The sequence below is a fragment of the Lolium perenne genome, chromosome 5 (genome assembly GCF_019359855.2).
Source record: "Lolium perenne isolate Kyuss_39 chromosome 5, Kyuss_2.0, whole genome shotgun sequence".
Lineage (NCBI taxonomy): Eukaryota > Viridiplantae > Streptophyta > Magnoliopsida > Poales > Poaceae > Lolium > Lolium perenne.
In genome coordinates, this window is record NC_067248.2 from 60,290,699 (window position 1) to 60,305,326 (window position 14,628).

The window sequence follows — 14,628 nt, forward strand, 5'->3', positions numbered from 1 at the left end:
CAAGGCAGTAAAAATTGCGCGACAATGTTTACCTTAGGAAGCGCATGGGTGGCGCTGTATGGTTTTACGCGACAAGAAGAAGGGATGGCATCTTTTTTGCTGAGGGAGGTGATTTTTCGGACAAGCCTCTCCAGGTCCTTGACTTCCAAATCCACCGACAGCCGATCCACGTCTTCATTGCCAGTATATTTCCAGAGAGGGAATTTGCGAGCTTGAAGAGGCTGAACTCTACTCTTAAGGAAATACACTATAATCTGGATACCTGACAATTCTTTGCCGCGAGTATTTTGCAACTCATGGATGCGAGCCATCAGGGATTCAGTCGAAGTTCTTTCTTCCTCGGTAGCCTCTGCATCCGAGGAACGGCGACGAAGAATTTTCTCGGCACCGTCAAAAGGAGGAATATTATCCTCGAGGCAGCCATCGTTTTCTTCGCGAATGTATAGCCACCTCTTGCGCCAACCTTGAACGGAGTCAGGGAGCTTGACGTCGAAGTAATCAGCAGTGGAGCGAATAGAAATAACAACGCCGCCTATATTATAGGCGACATTGGGAGAGCCATTGCGGCGACAGAAGAAAATGCGCTTCCAAAGCGCCCAATTGGGTGAGACGCCAAGGAAGGCTTCACAAAGCGTGATGAAAATAGAAATGTGGAGGATTGAGTTTGGCGTGAGGTGGTGAAGCTGGAGACCGTAGACATAGAGTAATCCACGAAGGAAAGGATGGATGGGGGTGGATAAACCACGGATGAGATGGTCGACAAAACTTACCCGGTACCCCATTGGAGGGGCTGGGTAGCTCTCTTCGCTGGGGAAGCAAACCGCTTTGGGTTTCGTGGTGATTCCCAGTTTCTTCAGGAGGTTCAGGTCTTGGTTTGTGATCTTGGACCTCTCCCACTCCGCAGTTCCTAGATCCGCGGCGGCCATGGAAGAATCAGGAGTGCTGTGCCTGGTTAAGCGACGCGGTGGCATCAACAATGGCAATGGCGAGCAGCTGCGAAGAGAAGAGCTTTGGCAGCAGTAGAGCGCAAGGGGAGATTTTGCAGAGGAAAGCAGAGAACGGCGCGAGCGGAAGTGCTCGAGGAAGAAGAAGGAGATCTTATATAGAGGTGCGGTGAAGCGATGGAACCGTTGGATGAAGAAAGAATGCAGGAGATGATTACCACGTGGCAACGAGGGCAAAATAGTATTTCAACATTGACGAGGTTACAGAACGTGCGCCAGGAAAAGCGGAGGACGTGTGTCCCCCACTTGCACGACGTGTCAACGTGGTGGGAACAGTGGACCCACAAGGCAGAAACAAAATCCCAATTATTGACAGAGATGAAGAGAATTTGACAAGGGAAAATATGTCGACAAGAAAAATAAAAAGAGAATGGCGACAGGGTTAAATATTCGAATACTCTTGGAGCCTTTGATCAAATACAAGTTTTTGCTCAAATGCTCGGGGGCTACTTTGGAAAAATAGAAAATTTCGAGTATGACAATATAGAAATGGCGAGAGCCTATGACCAAATCCAAGAATTTGTTCATAGCCTCGGGGGCTACTCCCATCGGGAGCGCTGGTCGCGCACCCGATAAATATGAAAATATCAAGAAGGATCATAAAAATAGCGGCAAAGGATGTTAATCTGTGGAGCCTACATCCAAGCACAAGTTCTTGGCTGTAGCCTCGGGGGCTACTCCCATCGGGAACGCTGTTCGCGTGCCCGATGAATTTGATCAGAAATAGAGAAAAAGAAGTGAGTATATTTCGAGTTACGCAAATAACTCTACATATACTCCCATCGGGAAGACAAAATAAAGTCATCAAATATGACTCAATAAAATGTGCTATTCCAAAGGCGAAAAGCACTCGACAATATATTCTCAGAACGCCAAAGTTGCGATCAATTTCTGAATGCCGCAAATTTGCGAAGGTAAGACCCCAGATCCGTTCTGCTGGGCGTGGCATCGCCAAAGACTGCGCTCTGCTACTTTTATCCGTATCAACAGATACGAAGAAAAATCCTAACGGACGCGTTAGGTACCCGATAAATTTGACTGGGACTTGACAGAATGGTAAGACCTTAAGCGGCACCTGTCGAAGTTTACACCAGTATCCCGAGATCATGTCCGGGGACGTGATCTTGAAGTAGGTTTTTGCGGATTGCCACTAGAGCAGTTAACTAGTACCTGATCCGTCAGATGAACTAGCCCCAACTACCATTATCCCTGTACAACATAGAATTTTATGTGGAGTATAAATAACAGCTCTCGAACAAAAATAAACGGGAGAGATTTTCCCTGACTCTGCGATTCAAGCAAAATCTCGGGGGCTACTGACATAGGCACCCCAAATGGGCCTGCCATAGATGGTACCCGGGATTTACTGAAGGCCCACTATCCGAAGAATAAGAAAATTCGGGAGCCCAAGATGTATTAAGGAAAGCTAGAGTTATAATAGGAAGTATTATTTGTAATCTGGCGGGACGAGTTAGAAACCGTCCCGAACTCTGTAACTTGTACGATACGAAACCCTCGGCTCCACCTCCTATATAAGGGGGAGTCGAGGGACAAAGAAAGGATCGAATCTACTGTCAACATAACCCTAGTTTTCATAATCGCCGAGTACTTTTCGCCTAAACCTTCGAGATCTACTTGCCCTCTACTTCTAGCAAAACCCTAGTCTACAATCTGTAGGCATTGACAAGTTAATCCTTTGTCACTTAGATCAAGTGTAGGTATATGTAAATCTGTAATTTTACTTTGGGATAACTAAATATATGACAAGGGAGCTCTATAGTGTAACAAATATCATGACAAAGGTTTCCAGAGTGCATTTGGCTATCTTATGTACAAGAAAATAGAAATTCATATGCTACATAAGATGTTTATGAGTGATTTGTGTGCTTCTAATTTAATGGTTCTTGCATACTATGATATGTTTTCATGTTCATGGCTTGAAAATCATGTCCGCACATGCATATTTTGTACTCTGCATTGATTTACCATTCGATGGCTAAAATGACATCATGCTGCTTTGCTCTTAGTGTAGGATCATGTGCACAACTGAATCAAAAAATAGAAGTTACTTGCATCCCCCACACCCAAACTTCTTAAAACCAAATCAAATCACTAAGATTTATGCATCCTTTTATACGGAAAACCGCAAGTTCATAACCTTTCTATATTTATTTGCTCATTGTGTCACGCAATTGTGGAATCACTAATTATTACCAGTTATATATGTGCACGCGTAAATAAAATTCGTGTAAAAGAAATGGATTCATTATCAGGTAACTGAAAGTACGATTCACCCTACTGTCTTCACTCTTCAAAAGAAATACTATAGAAGCACCAGAATAACAAAGGATAGTTTGTTTTGTACACGTAAAAGTGAGTGCTTGAATTTAGCATTTATCTATTTTGTGCATTTGTGGAAAAAATCAAAACACTAAGTACATGTGCATCATGCTTAATATGATTGCCTACAAAATATCATGCAAACGATTTTGATCAAGAATACCACACAAGACGATGTGCGCAGCTTCTTTGTTTTTTTTAACAGCAACACTTGTTTCTTTTGTTAGAGACAAATTTGATCATAGGACGAGATGCTCTATTGCAGGTATAAAGGTTTAGGAGAATACACATCCATGGATATTTCGAGGATGTCTCAAAATTCTAAGCACCTACACTCCAAGCTTATTCGTCGAGCTTTACGTCCATGTTTTCCATCAAGGTATAACCATTAGAAAGGGTTCAGAAGTGGAATCTCATGGCATGTTCTATTTGAAACCAAAACAAATGAATTTGTGAAAGTTCGTTTTTCAATTCATCACTAAATCCCTGGTAGGCAATTCTATTTTATACTGTCCACGAAATCTAACTTCATACCAGATTTTTTGTGAATCAAGTCATTGAAAGGATTGATTCGCGGGATTCTAGAATTTTGAAAATAGAATAAGTCTTGTGCTAAGCGTCCACCGGTAGATATGAATGGAAAATGAACCACATGAAGACGTCTGATCTCACTTAAGCGTGAAATCTGGACCATCTGATCAATGGAACACCAAACTTCTTGTTGCAACATTTTTTATGCATGTATGCAACATTGCTTGTACATTTTTCTATGGTCTACAAAAGTCATGATACAATGCTGCAATATTTCATATACATTCACGTAAAAAATCCCTATTTGGCTGAAACAAGAAATTTAAAAAAGTGTGTCATCATTTTCAATAAGAAAATGCAAGACATCCAAACATACATGGCCGGCGCACACAACATCACATAAACATACAGACACAACATTCTGAACACATACATGGGCTCGACAGGGCCATCCTTAGCCCACTCCTAACCTTCCAGATGTCTATCGGGACACCTGGGAAGGAGCACCACGAGAAGGGAGGTCATCTCAGGGGAGAGGAGGACGGCGTTCGGTGTAGCGGCCTGCGAAAGAGGAGAAATATACGAGGGAAGAGAAATTCTGCGCGGGGATGTCGATATGTTTCATCCGTCTGCTGCATGGGTGATTTGAAGTGTTTCCATAGAAAAAACATGAAAATGCAATGCCATGTCGACTTTATCATGCATTAAAGTTCGTTGATTTCATATAAAAACAAAAAATTACTACATCCCTTCCGAAATATAAGCTTTTTATGTAGAAAGCTAGTGGCTTACATTTTAGAATGGCTTACATTTTAGAATGGAGGTACTAGTATTTCTAAGATATTTGGGGTGGATGGAAAATATTCTATCGAAAGATCCCTATCATACTCAACCGAGGTAGGAAAATTTGTAAGGATTCTTCTTTTTTATGGTTGATTCTATTCCTTCTGAGGTCATGATCATGAAAATCATTTGGCTAAAAAAGGCCCAAATGATTTCCACACAAAAATCTGCAAATTTGTTTCTTACCGAACTTGGGTGAAATAGTCTCCTCGAGTTCGGAGGAGGAAGAGATAAGCCACCAGGGCGACGTCCGGCGAGGGTTTAAGCTCTTCTTGCCGGGATTTCCATTCCATTTCTCTTCTACTGGCTCCGCCTCCGCCATGGCCATGGCCACCGCCACCACCGCACTCCTCTCTTCCCCACTCCTCAAATCCCCAGCCCCTCCACTCCGAACGCAGCCACACCACTCCCCTACCCCCCTCCGCCTCCGCCTCCAGCCGCGCCGTCGCGTCACCACCGCATCCCTCTCCTCCGCCCGCGGCGACCCGCGCGAGGCCGAGGCGGCCGTCGCGGAGCTCCTGCGGGACCACGGGGCCTCGCCCGCCGACGCCGCCGCCATCGCCGCGCGCGCGCCGGGCTACGCCGCCATGCTGGCCGACGGGGTCAGGGAGCTCGACGAGCTCGGGCTCTGGGCCTCCTGGAGCGCCGGGGCGGAGATGGGCGCGCTCGGGTTCGGCAGGAAGGTCTACTTCATGGGGAGGAGCAGGCGCGACGGCGGGGTCGTCCCGCTCGTCGAGAGCCTCGGCGTGCGCCTCTCCTCCGCCAAGCTCATCGCGCCCTACGTCGCCGCCGAGGGCCTCCCCGTGCTCATCCATAGGGTGAGAAGTGGGAGCTTATAGTCTTGCACAGAGCTTCAGCTCAAGAATGTTAGTTCAGTGTTTAGCGGTTTCATTATTCAGAGAGGTATCAGGACAGAGAGTATATAGTTTGAACAACATTTGCCGCCTGCAGCTAACAACTGAAGCTAACTGATAGGACATAACAGAAATAGAATGCATTCTCTCCCGTGACACCACCACAAAGCAATGTCATAAAATGTGTAGAAAATTGTCCTCCACGCTAGTGAATGGTGGCATCACATCTCTAAATAATGTGATAGTATGGATTATGACCGTGGTGGATATGTTTAATCTGACAGTATCGATACTATCCTCTATTCAGTATGTTGCTGAGTTCTTTACTTATGGTTTATTCATGTATAGGTTAAGTTCTTGAAAGAGGTGTTATTTTCAAGCAGTGGTTACGAAACTCTAATCAGACGGAATGCCAAGCGCATGATGATGCACTTATCGATACCTGCTGATGAGGCGCTCCAAAGTACGCTGTCATTTTTCCAAAAAGTATGTTTCACAGCCCATTTATTGCCCCTCATAGAAGTTCAAATATATCTTGAAACTTAGTCTTCTCCAACCAAGTAACTGCAGATGGAGGCCAGGTCTGGTGGTCTGAGCATGTTGGCACAAGGGGATGTATCATTTCCCTACCTCATTGAATCATTTCCGATGCTCCTTCTCTGCTCAGAGGACAACCATCTCAAGCCATTAATTGATTACCTTGAATGCATTGGAATTCCAAAGCCAAGGATTTCATCAGTTCTGCTGTCATTTCCTCCTATCATCCTTTCTGATATTGAAAATGATATCAAGCCAAGGATCTATGCATGGGAGAAGGTATACTAAAAGTACATGATTCTCAACTGAAGCCTTATGTTTGTGATGCCTTGTGAAACCTGGATTGGTTTTCGCTGGACAGTAAGTGTAAATATTGCCCTATTTCAAAAATTTGTAGGCTGGCATCGAACAAGAATATATCGGTAAGATGTTGCTGAAGTATCCGTGGATTCTTTCAACAAGTGTTATAGAAAACTACGGGCAGATGCTTTTGTTTTTCAAAAGAAAACAGGTGATTTTCCTACTGTAAATAACATAGCTCCAGATCCTATTGTACCGTGTGTTTGTTTGTATTTTATCATAATTGGATAAAATATTGTTGGTAATCTTTTTTTTACTCTTTCAGATTTCCAGTACAGTCCTTGGTGTTGCTGTGAAAAGTTGGCCTCATATCCTTGGCTGTTCAACAAAAAGAATCAACTCAATTCTGGTACTGTTTGACGACCTGGGCATCAGTAAGAAAATGCTGGTCCCAGTTCTTACATCAAGTCCACAGTTGCTGCTGAGAAAAACAAATGAAATCTTACAGGTGCATAGCAAATTTATATCATTTGTCCATACAAACTGTGTTTTGAATGGAAAAGTTACTTTACCTACTTTTGGCTCTCCTATTTCCTTTTCTGGAAACACTAACTAGTCTGTAAAAAGGTATATTTTGTTTGACACTATTATAGCTGTTCCGTTAAGTTGACATGGGTAACAGATTTCATCATTATCTCTTGAGTTTTGCAATTTCACATTGTTAGCCAGTTAATCCAAAGCAAATCCCCCTAGGATTGAGACATATGAGGCACCAAGGTGGTGACCAACCTCAATGTTTGATATTGGTCCATTGCATACTTTCCTGTCAGTCTGCAACTGCATCCACAGAGCAGCAACATAGTCTTTTAGTCACATTGAGATGCAAAATTGGGGATGATCTTGACCCACGTGCTTCTACATGTATATATCCTCTAGTAACTGGTATCTTGTTGGTACTAATTAGTTTACCTCTTTTCTCAGATTGTTACCTTTTTTGAGGATATGGGATTGGATAAGAATGCAGTGGCAAAGATAATTTGTCGCTCTCCAGAAATAATTGCTTCAGATGTGGATAATACACTCAAGAAGAAAATTGACTTTCTTATTGACTTTGGTGTTTCCGAGCGTAATCTTCCTCGTATCATTAGGAAGTATCCAGAGCTTTTGTTATTGGACATAGATCGCACATTGCTTCCCAGGTATTAGTCAATGCAGTTGATACGTGTTTACTTATTACAGACATGTAAATTGTTTAACTCATTGCTCATCTAGCTACTGTTAGATATGCTAGGCACCCTATATATGCTGCACCAGATATACTCCTTGGAACCTATTCAGCTCATATGTATTTAATTAGAGCCTTTATGTATGGGTTTCTCCTAAATTTGGGCAAACTTTATACTAGCCTTTCAAACAATACATCACAGCACAATACTCTTTGAAACATAAGTAACAATCTGAAAACTTTACCCCATCGAAACTGTGAGTTCAAGTGGGCTCTTGCTGCTGAAGACCTGCTATCAACACTATTGGCTAAGAAAGTGTACCACCAGCACATCGCAATACGTAAGTATTTGAATTGTGTTTTTTCACAAGATATAGCATTCATGGTCTCATTGTAGTCAATAACATAATCAGGTCAATCTCCTATTCATGGTACTCGATTTCTGGTTTCACTGTTTGTTGTTTAGCTGAAGTGATAACACGATTTTCACTAGTCAATCTCCTATTCATGCTGTCTTCATTTCAAGTGTTGAACGCGTATAACCTCATTGTAATGTTTGCAGGATGAATTACTTTCTGGGAATGGGCTTGTCTAAAAAAGATGTGTGCTCAATGATCTCAAGATTCTCCCCACTTCTAGGTTACAGTGTTGACCTTGTTATGAAACCAAAGCTTGAGTTTCTGTTACGAACCATGAAGAAGCCTCTAAAGGCGATTGTGGAATACCCAAGGTACTTCAGCTATTCTCTGGAGGGGAAGATAAAACCACGGTTTTGGGTAATCAAGGGCAGAAACATAGACTGCAGTCTGACGGACATGTTTGCAAAAAACGATGAGGCTTTTGCTGAAGAGTACTTGGGAATAGAAACATTACCTGAGACACTACAATCAAGCAAAGGTGGTTAAAATACAAGCTTATGAAACCGGAACAATGTGCGTTCTCAGTGGCAAGGAACAACGTGGATGGGCTCTCGGAGGTATTTGTTTGGCACTTGGTATGTGTCGTCAATGGGTGATATTTGTAGGATCTGCAAGTTTGGCAAGAGCTGCTGATACAGTGCAAGGGTTGGCCTTCAGTTCCTTAGTCTGGGCTCAGTGGGCATATCCAGACCGACACGGTGCAGGTCAGAAGCTTGTGCATAGTAAGGATGTTGTCGAGGGATTGAGATCATCGAGAGGCTTCGGTTCTATAAGACAACAACAACAGCAAAGCCTTTTTCCCGAGCAAGTTGGGGTAGGTTTTGGTTCTATGAGATTCAGATGATATAGACAAGAAACACAGGGGTCATGCCTTCTGCCTGCCGACAAGAGCTTGGTCTGCTTCTTGATCAGCCCTCCCTCCCTAGGCGCTATGGTGGGGGTTGACCAGTACAGTCCAAGTGTTGTGGTCTTGGTTTTCGGGGTGCCAGGCAAAAGCGGCTTTGAGGCCCTGTCCTCATTTTCTTTGCCATCAATGTCTGGAGGCTGGCAAGAGGAGTTTCATGTCGTTGTGGTTGTAGGTCTGGCGATCAGGATGTTTTAAATGTGTTCTTGGCCTTTCTGTTGGTGGGTGCACTGCTCATATTGTATTGTATACCTTTATAATTGTTGGTCGCTCACACTATTTGAGCGCTTTCTTAAGGAAAATGACACGTTTCAACTGGTTGTCACTTTGAGAAAAAATAAGTAGGAAAATTTGCCTGGGATGGCCTTTCTATCAGTTTCACCCTTTTGTAGTTTTGTACTAGCTCTATACATGTACGTATGTACCAGCACTGTAATTCGATCTGTGGTACGCAGTAGTAAAGACCTTTGATTTCACTGGAACTGCTTGTTTTATATACAGAGTTTCTGCATCACCAATCTTTCAAGCATATATCAATATCATATGTGCACCTGAGAGCTGAGATTACCATCCATAAAAGTGTTTCTTTGTGTGTTCCTAGTCTAAAACTTGCACGTTCTTACATCCACTTGTAACTTCCATTGCCTCACTTCAGGCACAGCTGGGCGATTTCTGTTTTCCAGTCTGACCTGAACCTGTCTCCTTTGATCTTGAAACAGATACAGAGCAGGCTGCAGCTAATCCCTCAATTAACTTTAGACAATGTGGTTCATGGAATATGCATTACTAGAAGCTTCTATGATCCTTCCCAAGAGTCCATTCAGCCCCCTCATAACATTAAGAACATCATGCATGTCTCACTTGAAGAAAAAAAATTAAGAAGATAAAAGAATCAACTAAGCCTATCAATCTATCATTACTAGAAGCTTCTATGATCCTTCCCAAGAGTCCATTCAGCCCCCTCATAACATTAAGAAACACAAGGCTCTACTAGAATCTTACCATCTGGGGAGTTAATGAAAGTCTAAACTGGGACATTTAGCTAAACAGTTTTCACTTTTACTTGTAAGAACATAAAAGAATCAATGAAACCTATCAATCTATCATACTGACTAAGAAGCATAAGGCTCTTCTAGAGTCTTACCATCAAGTGATAAACGAAAGTCCAAACTGGGACATTTAGTTAAAAGTTCTCTCATGTTGCAATTGTGTTTCTCCAATGTTGTTTGCGCTATCATGTTGTGGGTAAATGTTGCAAACGATGTTGCATTCTCGTCAGTTTGATGTGCGGCGATCGAAGGTCCTAGATTAGTGAATCTGATGATGGGGAGGCGGCTGGTTTCTCCCAAACACTGCAACCCGCTATTAATATCCCGAACCCCGCACCTTCCAGTGGCTTGTCAACTGCAATAAAAAAAAACTCAGGGATCAGGATGCACAACTGAGTTTCGGGTTCACCAGTTTCACAGCATACATAGTTGTGGAGCACCCCGGAAACTCAACGCAGCCCCTAGGGGCAAACAATATGGGTTTTGTCTGGTTGAACACATAGGTACAGCGATAGAAGAGTGGTGACAGACTACATAGAATGCACATACAGGAAAACACTATATATATGTATATATTCCGCCGAGATCTTCCGCTTCAGGCCGTGCTCAAGAGTTACTTCTTCCATGGGTGAATAATTAGGATGACAACGATCACCACTACCATCAGAACGAATATAGCGAAGCACATCCACTTTCTCGAGTTCCTCTGATGCTTCTTCGCACTCTGGAGGGCACCCGCGCCTTGCTGTATGTAGTTTGTAGCATTTGAAACCTTGGAACAATAAAAGAGAAGGCATCACAATACAAGTGTTAGCAGCAACCAGCTTGCTTGTTCATAAAATTGGATACGTCTACTTCGAATTAGGTGGTCTTACATGTGTCTGTACGTGGTTGAACACGTCTCCTTGAGCATCAACCAATACTGCCATATCCAGGTATATCTACAAGGAAAAAACCAAGGAAATGGGGTAAACTTGTATTCACATATCTATCAAGTGAACTATAAAACTGCGTAACAGCTTATGCAAATGAAAGGTAACCTGCTGCAACTCCAGAAGCTTCCTCTCTAGATCCCTTACAGCGTCATGTCGCTCCTGTATCTCAGCAACTGTGTCCAATATCTGGAAAATGCAAAATTATCCTTAATAAGATTTTCATGCATTTCCCCCACAATAAGCAACCACCAGTTATATATTACTCATACCTGGCCTCTCCCCTGCTGTTGGACCGCATCTTTGAAAATTTGCTCACTTCTCCCAGTCTCTATTAAATCATCAATAGTCTGCGGGTCCCAACGTAACGAAGGAGGCACAGTGTAAATAGCCCATTTAAAGAACATTGCAAAGTACAACGTTAACCATAGATCTATACTGTTGCAACTATTTACCTCTTCATCAGGGCGATTGCCAGTTACAGTAAATACCCTTCGTTCAACAACTTCCCGATACTCCTGCCGGATTGATTCTCTCAATACCTGCATCAGTGGGTAACTAGGTGTCAGTCAAACACTGCAGTATATGACATTAGATGAATTTCGTCGCTTCTTCGGAGACATCAGGCAGATAGTATTCATACTATTAATCTTTCACAGTGATTAAGAAACATAAGGCTCTTCTAGAGTCTTACCATCAGGAGAGCTAATGAAAGTCAGCATGACATTAAATGTATTCCATGGCTTCTTTAGAGACATCAGGCCAATAATATTCATACTATTAATCTATTTTAGTTGACTAAGAAACAGAAGGCTCTTCTAGTCTTACCATCAGGGGAGCTAATGAAAGTTGAAACTGGGGCAATAAGATAAGTACTTTTCACTGATGTATTTTTTTTTTTCAATTGTAAGAACATACAAGAATCAATTAAACCACTTTGATTCCCTGCTTAGGAAGAACTAGATTGTTGTCATATGATGCAGAGTGGTTTCTCCTTGCTGCTCTATGAGGCATATCAAATAGCCCTAGTAAATAGAAAGGTTGACTTGTTTTAATTGTCTGTGTGTATTAACTATTAAGAACTATTGGGCATTATAGGGAACATTTAATCACAGAACAGGAAAATCCTCACATACATTGCAAGTTAGACACTCCAGTTTTTTAAACTGAAGTTAGACACTCCAGTTAGAATAAACAATACCTGAAATTCATCCATCCGCCCCTTCAATTTCTTTCTCACTGCCCTGTACAGATCAGTAAGCATAGTGAATAACAATTAATTCATAAGGGGAAGAGATCTCAACAGTAAATGTACCCAGTAGTCTGTTCTCTTGATCGGTCTACTGCAGAACCCTTCCCGCATCCAGTTTTCTGGCTGTTTGACAGGTTCTGTATCACAGGGGCAAAACAAACGATTAATTTATGCAAATACTGCTAAGAGAAAATGCCATTAGCAAGCAGGGTCAAGTGAAAACATACGTCTTTTTCCAGTTCATCCAATTTTGCCTTTGCCAAGAGAGCAATTTTGCCAACTTCATCTATATCTTTCTCCATTCGCCGCTTAATTGCTGTATAAAAGTATTGTTGTGTCTGACTATAAGTATTAGCTAATTTTTCAAGAGAGTTCAAACTCATTTCAGATAAGGTTTAGCTCTGCTAAAGTAGACAAGTTCTCACCTTTCATGGCACTGGCTTTTGTAACTGCTTTTGATTCCTCATTTGCAGTCTGCAAGCAAAAGCGCCATGCAAATATATGTTATGAAACTGCATGGCTTTGATAAATTCATCAAGGAACTTAATACTGAGACATAGTTGCTACAAAAATGAATACATCAGCAAACATAAGAACGAGGAAGATGTTAGTTTGGGGAATGATGAATGGACCTGGAGCTTAGTCAAGAGATTCCCCAGCTTAGCGATTAGGCTCTCGACTCCATCAACCTATGCATGAACGCATCATGTCATTAATCTGAAGTGCAAAAACTGGACGAAGTGCACTGTCACGAAATGCAAAGACATGGACTACAGAATTCTCTGAAGAACTACCTTTTTTAAGAAACCTTTTAAATTAGCAGAAGCATCAGGCTGATGCATTCCAATTTCAACGTCCCCATCTCTTGAGGAATCACGCCTACGAAGCTTAAAGAAACCCTGCAAAAGCTGAATGTTCACAATATGCAAAAAAAAATGTACTGCAGCACTTCCAGACCCCGCACAGTGCGGGAGCTCTCAGCACTGGGTACGTCCAGCACTCAGGCAGAAGAAGGCCCGATTGTTACGAATCCAATCTGAAAAGGAAAATGTGCCACTTTCACCATCCACAACTAATAGGAGTGTGGCCTAAAAAAAACATTAACATTAACCATTAAGCTTACACTCCTAACTAGACAGATAAACTGCCAAACGAGTACAGTAATTAGTGTGTGTCACTTCCAATTTTTTTGTAATTGATTACACAATGCACGTCGAAACAAACATGATATTGACCATGTAATGCCAAAAGAACGTTCTGAATCGTTCCGGGACATAAAAAAACCGCAGAAATTCTCAACCGGTTAATATGACTGTCCAGATAACTAGTGCAGTCATTATGAGGTTTCAGCAGAACTGTCAATGGTATTTTGACAACGAGACCAAAGTTTACTAGTGCAATCAAAAAACCCTAACCAGTAGGGGTGACCATAAGAAAAACCCCGATCGGCAGCTGACTTGAAGCTCCAGGAGCCAGACCAGCGGTTCCGCCCGGAATTCGAAGCCCGCAGGGGAGGGGACACGCCAGACTATCCCCACACAGATATCGAGCCCGCGTGCTGGATCCCCGCAAGTAGGCGAAGCAATTGAAGGAGCCACTTACGGTGAGCAGGTTGTTCATGACGGCGGGGAGGAGAGGGCACTTACGGTGAGCAAGTTTTCCATGACGGCGCAGCGAGGAGAGAGGAACAGGCAGACGGCGATGAGAGAGAGACGGCTTAACTCCGGGCAGCGATCTGGCTGTCGATTTGTTAGGTTACTGCTTTGTCTCTACACCTGGGACCAGAAGTTCCCAGGCTACCCTGCCCGTCGACGCCTGGGAGGAGGAGCCTTCGTCACATTGAGAAAGTTTTTGTCTTTCTTCTTCCTGCGGAAGAAACGCGAACCATTTAGAAATGTTGCTACTATTATATGAACGATACTTGATCTAATTAAACCGGTAAATTGCTTACCAGTTTTTTCTCCAACGCCAGGACCTTCTTGTCGTTCGTGAACCAAATTATGTCGGTTACGACCTTCGGGTCCGTGACAAGTTCCCCGGTTAGTTTCTTCTTATGGTACCGGGACCTGATGAATCTTCTTTCAAGCGGGTCCTTGTACTTGAGCCAGGGGTTCTCAATGCCGGCATTTACATACGCCTCGTCCTCCTTCGCCCAATAGGGCTCCTTTCCCTCGTACCCACGGCTCCCAAGGTTGTGGTTGCCGATGTTAAGCTCCCGCATTTCCTTCCCCCACAACTTGCGATTCTTGGTTGCTTGTAGCTCTTCATTGGCCACAAAAGCATCAAAGTCCGCCTGGGAGACATGCGGAAAGGCGGAGTGGACCTCTTCGAAACCTTTGCCCTCAGCAATCAGCTTCCGCACCATGTACTTGTAGCTGCTGAGGTGTTTGGTGAACTTCAGGAGGGCTTGTGAGTTCACAATGTTATTGGTTTGATCA

General features: G+C 43.0%; 2 protein-coding genes across 2 annotated transcripts; one reads left to right on the forward strand and one right to left on the reverse strand.

The window, feature by feature from the left end:
• Positions 1-5,038: 5,038 nt before the first annotated feature.
• On the forward strand, positions 5,039-9,276 carry LOC127299291 (uncharacterized). Its single transcript, XM_051329237.2, has 7 exons — positions 5,039-5,536; positions 5,921-6,058; positions 6,143-6,388; positions 6,507-6,620; positions 6,735-6,917; positions 7,391-7,608; positions 8,197-9,276. Exons 1-7 carry the CDS (start codon positions 5,039-5,041, stop codon positions 8,537-8,539), a joined length of 1,740 nt encoding a protein of 579 aa, XP_051185197.1. The 3' UTR covers positions 8,540-9,276.
• A 1,109-nt stretch (positions 9,277-10,385) lies between these two features.
• LOC127299292 (syntaxin-132) lies at positions 10,386-13,810 on the reverse strand. Its single transcript, XM_051329239.2, has 13 exons — positions 13,793-13,810; positions 13,182-13,278; positions 12,985-13,130; positions 12,823-12,879; positions 12,616-12,664; positions 12,418-12,506; positions 12,254-12,327; positions 12,140-12,182; positions 11,394-11,480; positions 11,211-11,288; positions 11,047-11,127; positions 10,882-10,947; positions 10,386-10,778 (listed from the first exon to the last, which is right to left on the reverse strand). Exons 1-13 carry the CDS (start codon positions 13,808-13,810, stop codon positions 10,620-10,622), a joined length of 1,044 nt encoding a protein of 347 aa, XP_051185199.2. The 3' UTR covers positions 10,386-10,619.
• Between the last annotated feature and the right edge of the window lie 818 nt (positions 13,811-14,628).